This window comes from Xylaria bambusicola, assembly GCF_022495145.1.
Source record: "Xylaria bambusicola strain CBS 139988 unplaced genomic scaffold F5B22scaffold_19, whole genome shotgun sequence".
Classification (NCBI taxonomy): Eukaryota; Fungi; Ascomycota; class Sordariomycetes; order Xylariales; family Xylariaceae; genus Xylaria; species Xylaria bambusicola.
The window spans coordinates 527,464-547,021 of record NW_025953572.1 but is presented as its reverse complement, the minus strand read 5'-3'; the positions used below and the strand labels follow the sequence as shown (position 1 = coordinate 547,021).

The window sequence follows — 19,558 nt, the reverse complement described above, 5'->3', positions numbered from 1 at the left end:
ATCCTGTGACCTGTTCAGCTAGGACCCGGTTTGGCCTATGAAATTACCATGTCCTTGACAAACAAACATGGCCGGCACGCAGCCTGCAGCACTGAGGCGTTGTTGTAGGAGTGCAACCGTGCATGTGTGTGGCCAACCCTACTATAGCCGCACACGTTGCGTCTAACAAGAGAGCAGGCATGCAAGCTTGCCAACGGGAATCAGATTTTGGCTGTTGCAGGCTGAATGAAGGAGCTTTAAGACTGGCGGTGTAGACATGGATAACAGCTTATGACCCTGCGATGCTACATCGGACTACTATTGCTTCCCGAGCAACTGCGACTTTACGTCTGATGGGTGGTATCTATAGTTGACTCTCCAATCCGGACAGGCAGTCCGCAGACCAGCCTGCTCATTACATAGATAGGATGGGCACCCGAACTTATTGGCTGTACCTAAATGGCAAGAAAAGGCTTCACTTGTGCTCTCGTATCCGAGATTACAGCGACGTCGCAACCACTTATTCCGGCCGCGATAAGACCCCGAATTCCGACTGTTTGTCTTCGTGCATTTATCGGCCCACACTCTGGGTAGGGCCATCCGCAACACAGCTTAGCGTATTTGTGTGTGAAGGGTCAAACTTCTGCACTCAGCAGAAAGGGGAGCTAGATTCGAGACAAGATCCTGTAATTAGTGGTACAAGTTTACCATGGGAATGAACTCAATACATGATCAGCCTTGAATACGTTATTATTTACTATTAGAAAAACTTTGCTTCGCTAGGATCGGTGTTCTTAAGTCCAAAGTTCAATCTCTTTTGGCACAGCGTTCTCCCCCTCTCATGTTTGCCTGCTCTCCTGGAGCGGCCCAGGTCGGTAGGTGTAAGTCCCTGGAACGAGAGTCCTCGGCCTAGTCCAGGCCGCTAAGCTGTCCCATTTCAAACACGTTGTTGAAGTCGCTCCATCGAGCTGCCTCTCCGCAGGACTGTCCACCCAGTTGACTAAGTGAATCTCGACGCCGCCGTGACACATCAACCACTGACGTAGAGTGTCAATACAATGGACTGTGGCGCTATCAGCAGTTGAGCTCCAAGATTTCCAAAGGTTCGGGACATACCCGTGTGCGCAAGGGTGAACAACTCATCAGACTCTGGGAAATTCGCAAATTGGATTTTGTAGTAGTCCCAATGGAGCATCATACGAATGGAATTCAGACAATGAATTTGGTGATACACGCCCACCACGCCGAAGTAGTCCCCTCCGTTGACACGAAGTCGGTTTGTTCTATTAAACCCGAGTGATTCCACCTCATCTGTTGTGACTCTCACATTAAGACCTTTCCGAAGAACATCAGTATGCCTCTTATGACGAAATAGTACGGCAAGCTTCAACAAACCAAACATCAGGTCAGCCCAAGCCTGGTCTAGGGCAGGAGATGGCTCTTGATCCCATGGTGCTTGAAGAGGCAGCCAAGCGCTTCTCTCTTCAAACTCCAGTGGCATCTGTAACAGCTCTTGAACTTATCAGAATTATCATTGACCACAAAGACCTGGGGCCGGAACTCACTTGCATACTCACTTGCTACCGAGCTTGGGGGATCCGAAATAGGTGTGCAAAGGGGCTGGCGAATATACAAAGTACCCAGTACAGCAATATAAGATAGTAGAGCGAAGTGAATGAGATGCACGAGAAAGAATAAGCTTGTCTTTAAGAATGACTCCCGCCGGGGAAGAGAAGGCCGGCGAGTTGATTGCTCATCACTCCAAATGCTTTCGAGAAGAGGAGTATCGAAATCACCACTATCTTTGCCCATGGTTGAGTGTATGAGGCCCAGCTTCTTACAAGACGCTATACAGTTTTAACAAGTGGAAGTCGGTGTCAGAATGGAAAGTTGGAAGGCTGACATGAATGCTGATGGTAGTCTTGTTAGGACATTAGAACGAAATAATTTGGGATAGTCCAGAACCGGGACACGAATCATAGAGTATCACGGGCTCTCCCCGCGCCTTGGCTGCATCGCAGGATACGCACGAGTTGGATACTTGCTAGTGTGGTTGCAGATTGGGGTCATAGACTATGGAATGCAGACCTTTCGACTTTCTCTGCTCAAGAATGACGATATAGATGCAGCTGGCTTCGGCTTATCTATTCGATCGTGGCAGCCATGAGTTGTGGGCTATTACAAGGGACGCCAATCCCTGATTGAAAAAGTATAAGAGGAGCTCGTACACCTTCGAAGTGTCTATCTAATGAGTGCCGAGATCCATTCGTCATACGAGAGAATAACAATACCTTCTCTACCCTACTAAACTGAGCCCGTCAGGCAAAAAATACAACAGTCACATACAAATCAAGATGCTTCAGAAGATATTCCTCGTGCTCCTTGTTGGGCTGTTTTCCATTGTTACCTCGCTTCCTGTCGGTAAGTTGGACTCGCTAGAGTGTCGTTGCCTTTGAGTGTCTCGTGGGATGCTAACTACAAGCCATAGAGGCCCCTGAGCCATCTGATGGGAACCCGATTTACCAGAAAATCATTCCAAAAGAGAAAGTTGTAGCTGAGGCAGATGAAGCAGCATGATATTGATAGAACTGGAGTTGAGACCTCGAAGCAGACATTTGTACGCAGCTACAGCTAGTTAACTTGCGTACTGAGAGGTTGGAGCGCAGCACGCACTGAAGCGAAGGGCACTGATGCCGGGACCTAAGCGAGCGAGCTAATTTTGCGCATATCTACCTAATCAAGGCTGTGTTCTAAGTCGAGTATGTGAAGAATTGATTTCCTCTAATGTGGACTGCTTCTCCTGCCCTTTGTCGGATTGATTCGTAAGTTGATACGATTCTAGGTGGGCATCCTCTCCCTCATCTCGTGGTCTTGCGTTTCTAGACCAACCATGAAATCGCATCCATACAGCCTGCTCCTAAACCGTGAACATAATACGCTGTGATATAGAGCTCCATCAAATTGAACCTCGATTCAGTAGATCGAAGATAGGGAATGCCCAAGCTGGTAAGAAACTCCGAGTTCTGCTCAGTGCTTCGCCCTAATGGCGGGGCTAGTAAAGCAGTGATGTGATTGTATTACACAACATTGAGTGTTATACGACAAAGCCATTGGGAGTAACATATACGGAACCCGTACCACTTTCTCATATCTCGCCAAGCAGACATGCATAATCATGGGAGTATTGACCGAAGCGAGGCTACTAATACGAGTATCTGGGTTGACATAAAGAGCAGCTAAAGCTATAGACTCTGCCTTGATGTCACGTTGGCATCTAAAGTATCGGCATCTGCGCCGTGTATCAATGAGGTCCGTAGATGAGAATACTCAATGTGTGTGATAGTTGGGATTACTGCAGGGGCTTTTGACATTAGCTAGCACGTCATGTGAGTAATGATTCATCCAAGTACTCAGTTGTCGAGTGATCGCATGGCGAGGACTAAGGTGGATGACAGGTGATGTTTCTCCCACCTTGCGCTACATCCCTCGAACGTTCTGGACCCTCGGCAGGTACTTAGTAATTATCTTCCCGGCTGCCTGCAGCCTGATGTGTGATCCTGGTTTCTGGCCTGCAGATGTTTGTTACACATAACCCATGATTGGTGGCAATGTAGCCGTATGCGACGAGACCACCGTATGTAGCTACCCTATTCCTACTTTATCTTCCCCTCCTTCTCTAGCTTTGAGCTCGGAGAGTGCCTGGTAGGTTTGAATCCTGACAGGAAGCGCAAACGCCACCTCCCAGAGTGCTACCCGTACAATGATGCTGACAGCCGAGATTAACAGACTGGCTGACCATGATTCGGAGAGGGACGTTACGGCAAATGAGCGAGTAACGTTGCTTCCATCCCCTCGATACAAATTTGCCAAGAACTTTCAGGGGAGGTAAGACTTGTATTTGGTTTGTCAATAGCTCACTTCAAGATGAAGTCAGGAAGAGAGAGAAAAGGGAGGAATAGGAATTCATGAACAAATCGGTTGATCAATAACTCGATTCTTCTCATGGGACTATCTCTGTGCTATAGGATCTCGAACTTACGAAGGGCGCGTCAGACGAGATGCTAGTCCTACCACGCAGGAAAATGCCTAGCATGTCAAAGATATTAGATTATCAAAAAGTCGCTCAGGTATTGAAAAGGGAGCTAACGGGTACGGGTTATTTCTGCAATGTCTATGCGAGTTACACAACTGTAATTTCCATCGGTATGTTGTAGAGGAGCATTGATATAATCTCTTTTCTAGGCAGCGGATATTTCAGTCGTGATCTCGACATAATCATTTCTGTCACGTGCTGCTTGATTCAGCGCCAACGCAGAATTCCCACTGTCCTTTGAGCCCAACTTACGCATCTTGGTCAGGCTATACTGTAGCTTAAGGCCATCCTTATTGTGAAAGATCAAGCCGGTCTGTAAAGACCGCAGGAATGGCCAAAAGTAAATGATGCACGCCGTAGAGATGTTAGTAAACTGCACAAGCTGCATAGACAGGTAGAAGGCAAATCCACTCCAAATGAAGTTGTCGTCCGCCAGCCGAGGAGTGTATATGAGCTGGAAGATAGTCGGCACGATACACCTAGCAGGTTGTTAAACATCTGAAGCCCTAGAATGGAGGACGACATGACATACAGAAGCCGGGCAGAATAAAAGCAGATAACCACTAGGCGCATCTTAAGTGACATGTGCAGCGGAAATACGATAAAAGCGGGTATTGCCACGAGAGTGATATCGAGAAGTAGGCTGATGATAGATACGGACTCCCAAAATGCGACCTAGAATGACTTAGAATTTGGTCCAAAAAGGGATACTGCAAGCTTGGTTACTATATCGATGCACTGCTTAGCCTTAGAAGCCCATGGCCCCTGGGCTCCACACTGTAGAGCAGCAATGAGGACCGAAGATACAGTCCACACGGCTATTGTAAGTGTTGTGGTCTTGATGACAAGCTGGGTTGGTCGTCTTGGAGAGAGAATCATCAAGCCGGACGTTACAGAAAGCTTGGCAAACCCCAATGAGAGCAAGAATAAGATGTCCCGCGCATAGCCGTCCTCAACAAGATGTCAATAACGGAGAACTCTTTTACAATATTCGTGAGCATAACTGACCTTGATGCCGCTCTGAAGTTGTGTCGGTGAAATCGAGCCAATATCGCGTCCATAGATTGCGCCAGGGGGTATGATCTCTGTTACTGACTCTCCGACCGCGAACACCTGTCAAAGATCCAGCGACGCTCAAGCCTAGGGGCAGGGGGAGACTTACGAAAGCAAACAGAATGAAAAGGCCATCGTACCCAATATACCGGTCAGATTTGATGAAAAATCTCGTCAAAAGTCGAAAGAACAGTACAAGTGAGAGGAGAGCTAGCAAAAGCCAGGTGACGACTTGCAAAGTCGGGCTGAAATCTACTGCCGTCTGCGTCATTGGGATAAGTGATTAAGACAAGCTCGATTCCAATAGAGCAAAAATGTCAATCTGCGGGATGTTAATTCAAGAATATGGGACCCTGGAAAGTTGGAGCTGTGACTTGTAATCAAGGATGGCATAATTGAGTCTTATTCGCGTGCGGAGGGGTCAAGCCTGGGGTAAGGGGACTTCTTCATTACCCTTGTCTCTAAGCTCAAACAAGGCTCAATAGCATTCAGCTACGTTGTCTAGGGGGTCGAACGGCGAGTAATACCGGAACAGGGGGCCTCACAATGCTGTCCAAATCCCTGGTCGATCGGACTGGTAAGGTAGAACTGTATTTTAAGTACATAGGTACTCTCCTGACGGTCAAATGCATTCTAATACCAAGTAATTCCTAAAATAGCTCTATATCCGTCAGGTCGGCGCGTTGTATAACCGTGTAGCTATTCGGACCATGCTTTGCGTCTGCACCCGAATCCTACTGAGTGTCGACGCTCCCACAGACAGCACATAGGACTAAGTACGTGGACATGTGAACCGACTGTTACACGAGCAGAGACAAGCCAAACGTGCTTTTGGTTTTCCACTGTCACCTGTCGTGTTGACACTTAGGGGCTGAAGTGGCAGTTTTTGCTTATGGCATGCCCCCTTTACTTGCTGTTGCGGCTTGATCATTCGAAGAGCAAGCATTACAACCTCTCGCACCTTACTCTCCGTCGCTATCTTCAAATCAAGCATTGCCTCCTATGATCTTATCCAAGCAGCTTCTCATTCTTCGTCGCTCCTTGAGTCTCCGCCACCATACTGCAGTTCGGCATCTACGAGACCACATTCGTACTCAATAATGATGGCAACCGAGAGCATGGAGCTAAATTCTCGGGGCATTCGCTTCGAGCATAGCTCTGAGGATAAAACAGACGAACAGGCACGAATCCAGGATGATCTCACCCTAAGACGGCTCGGAAAGCGTCCGTTGCTCACTCGGAGTTTTGGATTCATGTCTATCCTCGGACTGTCTTGCTCGGCCTTGAGCTCGTGGGAGGGAACACTGGGGACGACGCCTCCTGCACTTCTCATTGCTGGGCCCGCTGGAGTTCTTTGGGCTTTTGTCGTTAGCTGGATTGGTACCATGTCGGTTACCGCGACCATGGCAGAGCTTGCGTCGGCTGCGCCAACTGCTGGGGGGCAATGCAAGCTTCTCACCCCCCTCTTTAGACTGACCGGGAACTAATTGCAAAGTCAGACTACTGGGTTGCTATGATAGCTCCAGAATCTTGCGCTGCCTTTCTGACGTACCTCACGGCCTGGCTCACAACTTTAGCTTGGCAGGCCGCGGCGTTGACATCGAACTACACGACAGCTACTATACTTCAAGGCATCATCGTCTTAACAACCCCTTCTTATGTGGCACGCCAATGGCATACGATCCTTATCATCTATGCCGTGACTTTCTTCACGGTCGCGATCAATTTTACAACAAGCCGAACGCTAGCCAAGATCGAAGGGCTAATACTTATCTTACACCTAGCTGGCTTCTTTGGGATCTTGGTTCCCTTGGTATATTTCGCACCACACAACACTGCCTCTTTTGTATTCGAAACCATAAGAAATGACCACGGGTGGCCGTCTCAGGGTGTAGCTTTCCTCGTGGGGCTACCGACGGTCGCGTCTGCGCTTATAGGTGCCGACTGTGCTGTTCACATGTCTGAAGAGATTCAGTCGGCGTCTACCGTTGTCCCCAAAGCTCTAATTTACACGCTCCTTCTGAATGGAACCCTGGCTTTCGCACTTCTAATAGGCTTTCTGTTCAGCATCTCGGATCTAGAAGCGGCTGTTAAGTCCTCGTCCACTATGTTCTACCCCTTTCTTCATGTCTTCCGATCTGCCGTCAAGTCAACAGCAGGGGCTGCCGCAATGGCCAGCATCATCTTTGTCTTAGCAGTCGCAAGCACGATCGGATCTTATGCGACTGCTTCGCGGATGCTTTGGTCATTTGCGCGTGATAGGGGTGTACCCCTAAGCCAGCATCTGGTGAAGGCGAGACATTCCCCATTTACACGTGTCTATTTGAGCCATAGTTGGATCAATGACTAACTGCAAGTTTGTCTAGCTTAATAAGAATGCGTTACCCACCAATGCCATCATCGCGACAACTGGAACCACCATCATCCTCTCTCTGATCGTGCTGGCGTCAAGCGTGGCGCTCGCCGCCCTATTGTCCCTTGTAATCGCGGCTCTCTTCTCGTCCTATCTTCTTTCATGCAGTCTGCTCCTGTGGCGACGTTGCACAAGCACCAGTGGTCGTGGAATTAGCAGAGACGAGGGAATGCAATGGGGGCCATGGAGGATACTGGAGCCCTTCGGCACTATAAATAACATTATTGCCTGCATGTATGCTACTCTGCTCTTGTTTTGGTCCTTTTGGCCCCAGAGCCCGAACCCGAGTCCGGGGCGCTTCAACTGGAGTGTTTTGGTCTTTGGAGCTACATTACTGTTCAGTGTCACCTGGTACTGGGCCCGAGCGCACCGACACTTTAGAGGCCCGGTCAAAGAGGTGTAGTCAGAGCCTACTTGTATAGAATGTCACAAGTTCTATAATTCGCGGCAGCCGAGCGCGGATACGTCCGTGTAGGTAAAACTAAAGAATAGGCCGGTAGCCTAGATTTAGACAAGCAGAAAACATGTACCTTCTCCTGTACCTAGTACAACGTTCTTCTGCGCAGCTTATTAACTGTAGCTATATCAACACTGAAAGAGGTTGAATCTGGACACTGATATTCGTGTAACAAGCCATGGCTGTCAACCAACCTCCCCTTCATCAGTCGGTGTGTGGACGGCTACTCAACCCCTTATCAACGTGGCATCTTCAAGTTACCTGTCATAGAACAGCCTAGTCTGAGATGAAGTAGTGGCTATTGGTCAGGCACGGTCCGAGTCTCCGAGAACATCAGACTTAAGACATCCTCGATTCCTATGGCGCACTTCACATCCTTTAGTTTTGTTACTGGCTAAGATACTAGAGTATCAATCATTTTGATATTAACTAATTTACTGAACCCTGCGCGAACCCCTTAGCGCTAAAGTCTCACCAAAGTCGTAGGTTCTGATAGTATAAGAGCAAACTTATGGCGCTTCACTCTCCGTCACCCCCACTATCGGATTTGGATAGTACTCAGCAGAGTGAATCTTTTTGTCAATTAGGAGCTAAGAAGCTAGAAAAAGGTAACCAGAAAATATGTAATGTAGTACACACAACTAAGGGTAGTTAGTGTATTGATGATAGAGAAGACACCAGTGTAGATTAAATCAACTGACCGCAGGCAGGTGGCTCAGTCCTCATTTGTCCAAGACAAAAAACTCTCTAGCACTTCGATACTGCCTACAGGATGGCCATATCGTTACACTGACGCCCCCACCTTGTGCGCGCATGGCCATAGCCAAGCACGATGCAAGCTCTGCAGTACGGTATATCCAGGATCCTAGATATGACCTATCCCCGAGAGCCTACCTAAACCATGCGTGGAACTTTACCGTCTTACTTACAGCATACTACGCGAGGCATCGTATGACCTATACTGTCGTGTAACCACGAATTCATTGATCACCCGGAATTCCGCTTCGACGAATCAGATCACTTAGTATTGACGCGACCCTACTGTAGATACGAAAGGTCGTAACCATCTAACATTACACCATGGCCTGAGAGTAGGCGAATACATGAGCGAACTACTAAGGCGTTGATAAGGAGGCGGTGGTCTTGACTAGTCTTCCTATACCAGAGGTATCCAGCATCGTCCGAGCTGGCCAAGGAGGTTTCTTAGCGACTTTCAGTCTCATACAATCTATTACTCGACTGATTAGTTATACTTACTCTCTCAATGCCTAATCTTCTGAACAAAGTCAAGGGACGAGCCATTCGAACCCAGAAAACCGGCAGTACCTCAAAAGACACAGAGAGCCTTCAGCCTCTCACATCGGCTTCGTCCCATACTTCTCAGTCTCAACACGTGACCAATAAAGAGACACAGAGTGAGGTTGAGGCTAAGCTGATGAAAAGTAAGTAGGACACACCCGCTGCGGCTAGCTTCTCATGTCCGACTGACACCCTCTGGTCAACCAGCTGCACTCCAAAACTCAGTCAAGATGAACGCTTTCTAGGAGGATGAAACGGGCAATGCGACACACACTCTCATCAAACGGGGTCTAATGGCATTATAAATGCGACTAATTATATGCATACTGTATGATATTACTTGTTACACCAAGATTCTGAAGCTTTTTGCTCTTATGCTAAGGGCATGATTATATGAGAGTGCTGTTCTCTAATTGTAACTACTAATGAATGACATGGTTGAAAATAGTGATTTATACAGTTTCCGACATATCAAACTGGGGCGCTGTGAAGCCATTGTAAGGAGATAGTTAAGCTATTCTCATATATGTTGGAAATTAGACCAACGTGATAAGTCAGCTCATTCCGATGGGTCGAACAGGTGTTTGCGAACTAAAAAGGGGCAATGATGACTATTTTGAAAGAGAAACTTCACAGCATGTTGTATATTCGTCTTATGTACGGCAAACAGGCTAATAAGGAGCGGCTTATCGATTCGCGCGCGGTTCACCAAAGGTTCTAATATCTCATACGAGGACCCATGAACGAACTGAGAAGCCCTTAAAAGTAATCTATGACAGTGATTAAATACGAACCAAAAAAACCTCTCACGTATTTCATATTCCTTACAACTCACCAAGGTCATGGATGTAGCTCGCCACCAAGTGTTAGCATGCACCAAGAAAGGCTAGTTATATAATCTCACAAATAATCAGATAGGTAATATCCCGCAAAACATGAAGATGATTTAATTTTTATCTACCCACGGCCTAAATTTCTGGCCAAGGCAAGATCGCAAAAACTCTCCAAGGGCATACTCCTACATAAGATTGGTACACGAAGCAAATCCGGCCCGAGGCCATTACTTCAACTGCTATTTTCCACAAAACGCCAAACCAATGCAGAAGAGACCACCGTCTGCAATATGCTGTTGAACTACCGAAAACAACCCTGTTATCCGAGTTGCCGTTTTCTACTATTTACACACTGTTGCGAGTGCTCTTTGATCCGTACTGCTTGAATGAAGTGAATCGTACCTCAGTTGACTGCACAGTTTGAATTACATGCAATCGACTACTACGCCTTTTCATGATCGAATCAGTCAAGGAGCTGCCACTTAGGAGATGTCCGGATGTCGGGATGGGTAGTCAGAATCAGCCACTACGGAAATGAGGAATTAGTTGGCCATATTCCACTGACATAGTCATTGGCAGATTAGCTCGCTCCAGCGTGCCATCGTGACGTATTTCTTAACTCCCTACAATATTCACGGCTGTCCTGCGATTCATTGTTTATGGATCTTGGTAGGCGGTGGATTAGTAATAAGATCCCGGGTAGGACTGAGGTGGAGCGGCGTGAGACGCCGAAAATTGAGATGCTAGCTCAGCATAATTAGTCGGCCAGCTAGGATAAGGGTTAACTGGAACTCCTTGATGCTGAGCAATGGGATTGAAGGGACTTGGGCCGGGAGCTTGGTATGTCGCCGGGGGAGGCTCGTATGACCCACTAGAGCCTGGGCGAAGGGGCGAGTTTCGGTAAGGTGCAGAGGCCTGGGCTACTGAACGAGTAGTGCCACCATATGGACTAGCCGGTCGGGCAGTGACACCAGGTGAATCTCGCCCTGAGTACTGATAGGGTGTGTAATCTGACGATGCTGGGCGAGTATGAGCACGCGATGACTGCTCGTTCTGCGCTCTCCATTCGGAGAAAGTTGGAACGTCGGTGTCGCGAACTAGCTGCACTACACGCTCAGGCTTGAACCGAGGGGCGTTGAACGTGTCAGCGGGAGGAATAAGTCCAAGCAAGAAGGTTATATCGCGTGGAATTGGGATCGTGGCCCCCGAGGCAGTTATTCCCCCCTGTCGGCGTTGTTGATCAAGTCGGCGACCAGCAGCACCCTTAAGTGGAGAAACTCCTCTCGCGATCTTCCGGGGTGGATTATAGTCATCAGCCTCGTCAACTTGGAAAGGCCGCTTCGGCGAGTTAACGTTAACTGGGTTGACTGGCATAAACTGTGGCCGTGGACTCCGTTCGATCTGCGCTACAGGCTGCGGAGTAGCCCGGATAGAAGGTGAAGCATCTTCGACGGATTGGAGAATGGCGGCCTTGGGACGCATTTGTTGTGTGGGTGAAACGATGACACGAGCAGTAATAGGATTGAATCTATCAGTTGCAAATCTTGCAGCGAAAGGCGACATGCTGGACTCGTCGGGAAACAGCTCGGCCATCTGTTTCTCAAGCTCTTGTACTTGAGCAAGTTCACCATACCTGGCTTCATAAGCGTGGAAATACGCGTAGAGCGGTTTCAGTTTGGGGGTTAACTCAGGCTTTTCTTTGAATCTTTTGACCGTTTGAGAGAAAACAACTCGAGCGTCTGGATGGAGAATTAGTAACTATGCATAGCATACAAGGCTCGCAACTCACTTGTAAAGTCACGTCTGGCATGCAGGTGCTTGAGATACTCAACAAAGAAGTGCTCCGACTCTGGGAAAAGCCGTGATCCCCGTTCAAAAATCTTGGTTGCAACGGAATCTTGATAGACATCCCACTCGATGTGTGCTATTGCGATGTAAACTTCACTAGTAAGACGTCCTTTTCCACGGGCCTCGGTGAAAATTCCTCGCAGACCAGTAGCTGGCGAGCTTTTGCCCTGCCCTTGAAATCGTCTGAAGGCGCGTGCGAGGGCAATCCAAAGGTATGATATCTGCTGTGATAGCATTTGGATTTGAACCGCAAACCCATCTTGTACTGCTTTGATCCGGTCCTGTTTGGATATGGTCGACGTGGAGTTTTCCTTGATTTCGCCTTCATCATCGTCCTCGTCATTTCCAGCGGTTTCATTTGTGGCCTTTTCTGTTGCAGTATCCTCATTAATCTTAGCTACAGCTGAGGATTCTTTTTCTTTTAGCTTCTTTATCATTTCGTATAATGTGTCGAGAACTTTGTCATATGGAGCCCTCACAGCCTGGGCTAAAGCAGCCTTAGCGTGCTCATCTTCGCCAGCACGTTGGGTCAGCTCAATGTGGTCAGCATGTTTGAGTGCTATCAGAGCACTTTCGGGATTCGCAGTAGCACCATCAACAAGAAATGAAAGTCCCATGTCATTATTATTGTCATCGACAATCTTGTTCTCGAAGCACCACTCCGTTGCATCAACCCACATCTCGGGCCAAAACCGCAAGGCCATAAGAGCGTGCTTATAAACATGTAGGATACGTTGTTGGTAGGATGCCGGATCCTCAGATCGAAGGACTAGCGGGTCATCCTTTTCCCAAGCAACCCAAGCCTTCCAAAGCTTGACCTGTTCAAGAAATTCCTGATCGCCCTCAAAACCAGGCACAGGAGGTAAACGAGGGATAGTTGTCCTCTTCAGTCCGCGCGTAATGTTCTCCAGGGCTGTATTTGCGCTGCGAGCCGTCATATATGCGGGGGAGCGCTCTTGGAGATATTTGCGACCCTACACAGCATTAGTAATTAATAGAATCAATGATGAAAGACAGCACTAACAGTCATCTTGTTTAAGCCTAGCTCAAATTGATCATACTCCTTCCAAAAGATATTCAAATTGGCCATAGGTATGCAAATGGCACGTTGATACGCTTTGCGGAGAAGATCCATTTTTTGCTGGTCTTGCCAGCCGGTGCCACCTAGCTGACCAGGACCGCTCTTGATGAAGGCGATGTAGTCTTGCCATATTGTTCCTGCGTCTCTATCCTGCCCAATTTTATTAAGCACAAACTCGTAGGCCTGGCTAACTGTTTGACGAGCCACACCAGTGGGGTCGTTCAGGTCGTTTTTCCGACGGATATAGTTCAAGTACGCCGTCCAGAGTTGCACGTGGGGCATGGCGAAAAGAGTGCGGTTGAAGATACTTTCTGCCTGTTGGAAATTGTCCAGACTCATCTCCAATTCCACGTATGCAACCCAAACCTCGGCCTAAAAGAAGTTAGTGTTGGTACATTGAGAGGATAGTCCCAATCACTTACAGCCTTTGGAAAAATCTCAAGGAAGCGCTCATAAGTATGTCTGGTTTCCTCAATCCTGTGCCGTCGTTTTTGTTCTTCGATAAGAGCAAGCCACGCTTCGATATCGCCCTTTGGGTCTTCTTTAATGCGATCTTCGAGCATGCCAACCACGTCTGTTGGAAGTCTCGATTTCGCGTTGTTATTGCCTACAGGGCGGTCCGTCGCAGAAACAGTAGCGACACAGGTCTGAGCGGTTTGTGGCGTTATCTCGTGAGTGGTTGTTGTTTGCTGTAATGGGGAGTTGGCATAGGCATGGGACTGTCCGGTAGTCTGGGCAGTCTTGGGAGGGTTTGGGGGAGGAGTAGGGTCTTCATCTTCGTCATCGGATGATCCAACTATGAAACCTCCAGCAGTCTTCGGCTTTTGACGAATTGGCGCAGCGGAAGCGCGATGCTCTTCGTCAACAGGAGGGGCGGGTGTTGGAACAGATTCGGGGTTGTACGCAGTTGTAATCTCGACGGATTCGGGGTCGTACTCTTCATCCATGTCGGCAGCATCGTCAGAGCCGTCAGAAGTTGGGCCGGCTTGATCTGCATCAGGGCCCTCCTCTTCTTCTTCTTCTTCTTCGCCAGCTTCCATCCCTAGATCATTGGGCTCCGGGTTGCCTGACCATCCAGCATCGTCCCATGAAGCATCACCACTTATCTGGGGATCAGCAGTATCTACACTTTCAGCTGCCATCGTGTCGCTTGACGAGGTAGTGCGTTGATGGCGACGCGTTGAAGTGTCACCAAGCGAGGGTTTCTGTGGACCAGCAGCCTGTAGCCGGTTCGTTTAGTAAGGCTAGACGCGCGGCGGAGCGAGAATCTCTAGCGATAGAATAATGAGGCGCGTTCGCCGATGATATGAGAAAGTCGTGAATGACAAAGGACGTGGAAACAAGGCGGCGCGACGAATATTCGAACTAGGTAGGCGAGGTCACGAACAGCTATGAAGCTGAGGAAGCTTAATCACAACTGGCGCCAGATGGTCATCCCTGTTCATGACGGTGGGAACGAATGTGGCGGGTGCGAAGAGAGAAGATTGCGCAACAGCGAAATTGCACGTTTTTTGAAATCGTCAAGGTGCGGTCGGTGTGAAGTGGACAATGGAAAAGGTTGAAGGCGTGAGAATGGCGATTTTGCAGGATCAACGACGGCCGGGAAAAAAGTCAGGCTACCTAGGCATTTGCTTTGCTTTGGTCTGCTTGGATGGACTCGATCAAAGGACAGGGCGAAGCCGGGGCTAATCTGGAATAGGCATGGCGCGGCTGAGAAGGAAGGGCCTATCAGCTTATCGCCGAGCAATCCCCACAGTAGCTTCTTCTGTTTTCGTGTATACATGTAGGTACCCAGGTACTGCATATGTACTTATGTACTTACATGTTACCTAAGGTAGATGTAACCTACTTACATAGAATGTGTAATGCATTGGGACAGGGACAATCAGCAGCCTCGAAATAGGAATGGGAGGGCGATGCTGGCATGTATCTCTCACGTGAATAGTTGAACTCGGGCAATTAATAATTTATCGTTATACATTTCTCCTTCAATAAGCTCCGCGAGATTTGTACTTGTGCTGCGTTGGATGGCCCTGTAAACAACATAGTGAGTGCATCTGATTGGTTGGAATCAGCACCTTTGTCCCCTAAAAGGCAAGTACATATTGCTTCATCTCAAGTGCCAGAGATAGCTAGTGCTGTCGGTATTGGCTCTATATAAGGTTTAAATTTAGATTCTTCTGGAAAGATGGTTTGAACTGTAACTTAATAACATATTCGTAGGGACAACTGCCAGTGTCCAAGCTACGAGATTAGCGCGTTTAAGGAAAGGTAGGTCTACCATTGATGGATGATGGACTGATCTACCTACAAGTTAGCGTTCAACACTTCTGCTTATTCAGCCCTATCAAGGCCCTATTCAGACGGGATGAGAGAGCCAGATCAACAGAGGGTATTTTGGTAATCAAGGGGCATTGGCTTCACGCTGCATGCTTACACCTGCAAATACTATAATCCTCTCCTCGATCCTAAAATTCACAATTCCGAAACCGTGTCTTTGTTGGAAGGTCAATGTATGGCATCTATTCATATTTATGCGCCGGTAGATATGCCTAGCTGTCTGGCATCTATTCTATAAAAAAAAGCGCTATCTTCAATCCAACCCTGCACATGTGATATATCCAAGTGCCTATGGATCGTGGATTTGAGAGAAAGAGAGAGAAAAAAATTCGTCAATCCATAAGTATCATGCATTCTATGAACACCAGTTCCCATACTAAACCTTCTAATAAGATATCCAGAAATGAAAGACTCGCATTTAGACTACACTCCAGTAAGGAGCCCAGTTGGGGTCGAGTACGTTCCAGATGAAGGGCATGCCACGGCTGAGGCCGTCCTTGTCGAAGGTGCGGGCGCGGATCTCCGTGCTGAAGGCATCCATCTTAGCCTTGAAGCTCTTGGCGGCCTTGTACGTGGCCGGGTTCATCTTGTCCAACATCGCCTCATCCTCGAACATGTACGAGATGGTCTCGTTGGTGTCACGCCACATGGCACGGTTGGCAGCGGCGTAGGTAACGACTTGCCAGACGGCGCCCTCGGGAGTGGGCATGAAGGCCATAAGGTCCTTGACGCCTTTCTTGGTGGGGATCGGCTGGCGGAAACCAGCGGGGGCAAAGGGGAGAGATGTGGTGTCGCCAATGGCTCCGTTAGTGCTCATGACACCGTGAACGATGCCTCCAAGGTAAGCCTGGTGGGTGAGGATGTCGATAAGGGTGCGGCGGGACTTGATGGATTTGGGGAAGTCGTAGACCTTGGCAACATCCGTCTCACGTTGCCAGGCTTGCAGCTCGGAGTCCTTGGCCACAGCTTTGTCGTTAGGGTAGTAGGAGTTGACGAAAGTGGTCATGACATCGCGGATTGCCTCGACGATGACGGAAGCATCTTCGTAGAAGGGGAATGACTTGAGCGCAGGTCCATAGCGGCAGTTGATGAGACCGTTGTTCTCGAGAAATGTGCGATAGTAGTTGGCCTGGAAGTTAGCTGTCTCGCCGGAGGAGTAAACCTGGTTCGCCCATTGGCGGCCAGCCAAACTTGTCCAGGCGTAGTACTGAGGACCGGCATCTGGACCAGCTCCAGACTGAACACCGTCTTCGAGAAGAGGTCGGATGTTCCAAGGAGTCTTCTCAACTGTTGTTGAAGAGTTAGCTAACTGCTATAGGAAGTTACTTCGAAAGGGGGAGAAGCGTACTTCGGTTGATCATGGCAAGAACGGGATGGTTGTCACTCAAAGTGCGGATGGCGGCGAGGTACGGAGCCTCCGCAGCTGAATGCGACTGGGTGATGTGGGCCCAGGTTGTGTGCCATCCGTCGTTCTGGTTCATGAGCATCTTTGCAAGCATCCAGTCGTTCTCGGTATCCTTGGGCGTGTAGACAAGAGCTGAGTTCTCTCGGCCCTTGACGAGAGGTCGGACGGCTAGCGGGAGGAAATCACCAGACTTAGGATCAATGTAGAAGTATGCTTGGCAACCAGCACCAAACTTATCTGTTGGGTCGAGCTCCTTCATCTCACTGAAGTCTTCGAGGAAGAGACGGCCTTGAGCTTTCAGCTTGTTAAGGGAAAGACCAGTGATGTCGGCGGCATTGTCAACAGGGAAGGGCAGCTTGTCGCTGGGCTTTACTCTCTTGAGTCTGTAGGGGCTGGCAGACAGTCTCATCATGGAGAACATCCGGTCGTCAGTAAAGTTTGTCAGCATGCCCTCGAAGGGACCTCCGGGTAAAGCCTCCTCCCATTGACCGTCGTACAGGTTGGCATAATCAGCCAATGTCTTGAAACCACCTTTCTGCATAGAAGTTTAGAGTCTGGTGTTTATTATGATTAAGGCATGATCTATGGAACTTACCGCTTTGATGGCCTCAAGAGCGATTGGGCTTTCTCTCTCAGTAGCTTCTGAGATCTTCAAGATAGGAGGTAGCCATGTCTCTTGGTCCTTAGCTATCGTCTTGTTGGCTAGCGTTCCAGTGGGGTAGTAGGCAACACCCATGGGGTATTCCGAGTACTGCCAGCCCTTTCGCTTCACTTCTATGGCAGCGGCTCTAGCTCGAGGGTTACGATCCGATTTCGGCAGACTGTAAGCGTCATTGCTGCGAGCATTTTCGAGGTGGCGCTCTGTAAGGGCGGGAGAGGCTTGAACAGCCGCCGTGGCAAGCAACAAACTTGTTAGGATTGACTTGATCATTGTCGCCCAAGAGACTGTGTCCGTAAATTAGAGATGGTAAAAATGTCTACCAATCACAGGAGTCTGAGCCTGTTGGTGGATGATGAGCGGACCAAAAACCTGGACAGAGTAGGCGATCAATGGGTTATAATATACTCGTTCAACCCAGGTCGACTTCTCTCGTGGATCATCGTGGACCGCCTAGGCTTCCCATTACATACATAGTTATTCTTACTCATCGATCAATGCTAGCAATACGTGCATCTACTCTAGCAACGACAATACAGCATAGTGATAATTTGAGTGCCTGATGGAATTTGAAATCCCCATTGCACACTGAGGATGCTTCGTATAAGTCTTGGCAAACGTAGACACTCCATCCACGTTCCCTTAGCCTAGCAACTAACAGCCTTATCGATCAAGCCTCGTCTGCGGTACCATGTAATGTGGCTATTCGATGCATTCGGAGACGCGATACCGAGTAGCGTACATAATCGGGACCGATAGTGTGGAGGGTCCTCCCGTATAATCCTTCCGGCATCTTTTTACCCACTTTCACCCACCCTTCAGGCAAGAAAAGCGGTCAATACAGCTCGACAAGAAGTTGTTTATACACACCGTCGGTATTCCAAATTTGGCCAACCTACACTATCCTAGGGCATTGGGCATAGCGGCTAAGAGAGGTGGCCTCCGATGTCTAAACGTTTCTGACTCGGCGTGCTGTGCCGCACCCCACCTCACAACCCCTGCACAAGAATAAGCTCTCGTCAAATGAAGTCTTACCAGGGGGTTTCGTAGATCCATCCAATCAGCGATGATTTGGACATTCCTTTTAGCTATTCCAAGCTCACACTACCGAAGTATGGGGCATATAGTACCAGGTTACTGGTGGTGTTCTTCTAAAAATATTTGTGCGGCTGTTAGAACAAATCCAGGTAGTTCAAACGACCTTGAGTTAAAGTAGAAGAGACGAATATTTGCACTGATTCCATGTTTGGTTGATTAACATGGCGAACAATTGTCAGTGAGTCACGTCTTACATCAGAGGTTTCTTAAGAAAATCGCGCGCTAATATTCTTGAAACGGGGAATTCGACGACATATGGACTGATACTTGCTTCCCTTGCATTAGCTTCTGTGTGGCTGCTTACTTACATGCCGCGGCGTTTGGCATTCGGGGTGCGAGCAACGGTAACGGGTGCGGCATTGTTGCCGCAATGTCGTGCTGGAACTTCTGCCGAGATCTTGCAGAGATAAGCTTACAGCAACACCTACACGTACCTGAATTTTGAGGTTCTCTGTGAAGATTTACCACCACCTTGGATTTTTCTTAGGCTGAAAGGCTTAGTAAGAACATATTCAATAAGAAGATTGAGCTTACATGCTGGATAACATGATGTATGATGCAGAAACTGTCCAGAGCGGTTGGGATACCTCCTGGAGACGAGAGCAAGTGTAATATGAGGCTTCTCATAGGCGCGGCTTAACTTACGGACGGCCCTTTGTTGAATACCTACCCAAGCTAGCTCGGTGAGCTAGGTAGGTAACGTAGCCATCATGACAAGCTTTTGCTTGGTATCGTTCGCCATCCGCGCCAACACTGCTCATGACTCCCATGTAACATTGAAGGATAACGTCTCATGACCGGATGAAGTCTAAGCGAGCAATGAAGAAATCTAGAACGGCGTAGACGAGGTAAGCAAGTCTGTGCCGCTTTCATGCCTAAGATGTTGCGTCGATGTTCTGTTCCTAGCAAGGTCGGGCGACTAGACCTGCCGGCATGTAAAGAATATGCGAGGTAATCAAGTAAGAATGTCATGTGTGCCACCTTCGTATGCCCTTTGCCTA

The 19,558-nt window shown here is 48.5% G+C and overlaps 6 protein-coding genes across 6 annotated transcripts; 2 read left to right on the top strand and 4 right to left on the bottom strand.

Annotated features, from left to right (window-relative positions):
- Positions 1 to 758: 758 nt before the first annotated feature.
- Positions 759 to 2,253, bottom strand: F5B22DRAFT_144064 (uncharacterized protein). Its single transcript, XM_047969059.1, has 4 exons — positions 1,545 to 2,253; positions 1,375 to 1,491; positions 1,096 to 1,314; positions 759 to 1,042 (listed from the first exon to the last, which is right to left on the bottom strand). The coding sequence occupies exons 1-4, from the start codon at positions 1,789 to 1,791 to the stop codon at positions 819 to 821; spliced, it is 807 nt and encodes a 268-aa protein (XP_047831137.1). The 5' UTR covers positions 1,792 to 2,253; the 3' UTR covers positions 759 to 818.
- An 80-nt stretch (positions 2,254 to 2,333) lies between these two features.
- F5B22DRAFT_646385 (uncharacterized protein) lies at positions 2,334 to 2,556 on the top strand (the record flags this gene model as incomplete). Its single annotated transcript, XM_047978722.1, has 2 exons — positions 2,334 to 2,400; positions 2,468 to 2,556. The coding sequence occupies 2 exons, from the start codon at positions 2,334 to 2,336 to the stop codon at positions 2,554 to 2,556; spliced, it is 156 nt and encodes a 51-aa protein (XP_047831136.1).
- A 1,649-nt stretch (positions 2,557 to 4,205) lies between these two features.
- Positions 4,206 to 5,774, bottom strand: F5B22DRAFT_144125 (uncharacterized protein). Its single transcript, XM_047969060.1, has 5 exons — positions 5,235 to 5,774; positions 5,081 to 5,185; positions 4,799 to 5,023; positions 4,605 to 4,747; positions 4,206 to 4,551 (listed from the first exon to the last, which is right to left on the bottom strand). The coding sequence occupies exons 1-5, from the start codon at positions 5,394 to 5,396 to the stop codon at positions 4,218 to 4,220; spliced, it is 969 nt and encodes a 322-aa protein (XP_047831135.1). The 5' UTR covers positions 5,397 to 5,774; the 3' UTR covers positions 4,206 to 4,217.
- Positions 5,775 to 5,882: 108 nt separating this feature from the next.
- F5B22DRAFT_144323 (putative GABA transporter) lies at positions 5,883 to 7,980 on the top strand. The gene is made up of 3 exons (XM_047969061.1): positions 5,883 to 6,571; positions 6,625 to 7,418; positions 7,492 to 7,980. The coding sequence occupies exons 1-3, from the start codon at positions 6,226 to 6,228 to the stop codon at positions 7,939 to 7,941; spliced, it is 1,590 nt and encodes a 529-aa protein (XP_047831134.1). The 5' UTR covers positions 5,883 to 6,225; the 3' UTR covers positions 7,942 to 7,980.
- A 2,237-nt stretch (positions 7,981 to 10,217) lies between these two features.
- Positions 10,218 to 14,666, bottom strand: F5B22DRAFT_605941 (uncharacterized protein). Its single transcript, XM_047974888.1, has 4 exons — positions 13,479 to 14,666; positions 13,000 to 13,428; positions 11,917 to 12,949; positions 10,218 to 11,866 (listed from the first exon to the last, which is right to left on the bottom strand). The coding sequence occupies exons 1-4, from the start codon at positions 14,196 to 14,198 to the stop codon at positions 10,809 to 10,811; spliced, it is 3,240 nt and encodes a 1,079-aa protein (XP_047831133.1). The 5' UTR covers positions 14,199 to 14,666; the 3' UTR covers positions 10,218 to 10,808.
- A 1,148-nt stretch (positions 14,667 to 15,814) lies between these two features.
- Positions 15,815 to 18,369, bottom strand: F5B22DRAFT_655371 (lipoxygenase; the record flags this gene model as incomplete). Its single annotated transcript, XM_047979880.1, has 3 exons — positions 17,397 to 18,369; positions 16,745 to 17,336; positions 15,815 to 16,683 (listed from the first exon to the last, which is right to left on the bottom strand). The coding sequence occupies exons 1-3, from the start codon at positions 17,730 to 17,732 to the stop codon at positions 15,815 to 15,817; spliced, it is 1,797 nt and encodes a 598-aa protein (XP_047831132.1). The 5' UTR covers positions 17,733 to 18,369.
- Positions 18,370 to 19,558: the final 1,189 nt, after the last annotated feature.

What these genes read in the sequence shown, in the direction of transcription:
- F5B22DRAFT_144064 (XM_047969059.1), bottom strand. Translation starts at nt 1,791, where the DNA reads ATGGGCAAAGATAGTGGTGATTTCGATACTCCTCTTCTCGAAAGCATT. An exon ending in GGTAGCAAGTGAGTATGCAA is followed by an intron (nt 1,492 to 1,544) that starts GTGAGTTCCGGC and finishes GATAAGTTCAAG; the next exon opens with AGCTGTTACAGATGCCACTG. An exon ending in TTGGGCTGACCTGATGTTTG is followed by an intron (nt 1,315 to 1,374) that starts GTTTGTTGAAGC and finishes TTCTTCGGAAAG; the next exon opens with GTCTTAATGTGAGAGTCACA.
- F5B22DRAFT_144323 (XM_047969061.1), top strand. Translation starts at nt 6,226, where the DNA reads ATGATGGCAACCGAGAGCATGGAGCTAAATTCTCGGGGCATTCGCTTC. An exon ending in GCCAACTGCTGGGGGGCAAT is followed by an intron (nt 6,572 to 6,624) that starts GCAAGCTTCTCA and finishes TTGCAAAGTCAG; the next exon opens with ACTACTGGGTTGCTATGATA. An exon ending in TAAGCCAGCATCTGGTGAAG is followed by an intron (nt 7,419 to 7,491) that starts GCGAGACATTCC and finishes AAGTTTGTCTAG; the next exon opens with CTTAATAAGAATGCGTTACC.
- F5B22DRAFT_605941 (XM_047974888.1), bottom strand. Translation starts at nt 14,198, where the DNA reads ATGGCAGCTGAAAGTGTAGATACTGCTGATCCCCAGATAAGTGGTGAT. An exon ending in TTGAGATTTTTCCAAAGGCT is followed by an intron (nt 13,429 to 13,478) that starts GTAAGTGATTGG and finishes AACTTCTTTTAG; the next exon opens with GCCGAGGTTTGGGTTGCATA. An exon ending in TAGGCTTAAACAAGATGACT is followed by an intron (nt 12,950 to 12,999) that starts GTTAGTGCTGTC and finishes AATGCTGTGTAG; the next exon opens with GGTCGCAAATATCTCCAAGA.
- F5B22DRAFT_144125 (XM_047969060.1), bottom strand. Translation starts at nt 5,396, where the DNA reads ATGACGCAGACGGCAGTAGATTTCAGCCCGACTTTGCAAGTCGTCACC. An exon ending in AACTTCAGAGCGGCATCAAG is followed by an intron (nt 5,024 to 5,080) that starts GTCAGTTATGCT and finishes CATCTTGTTGAG; the next exon opens with GACGGCTATGCGCGGGACAT. An exon ending in CTAAGCAGTGCATCGATATA is followed by an intron (nt 4,748 to 4,798) that starts GTAACCAAGCTT and finishes AAGTCATTCTAG; the next exon opens with GTCGCATTTTGGGAGTCCGT.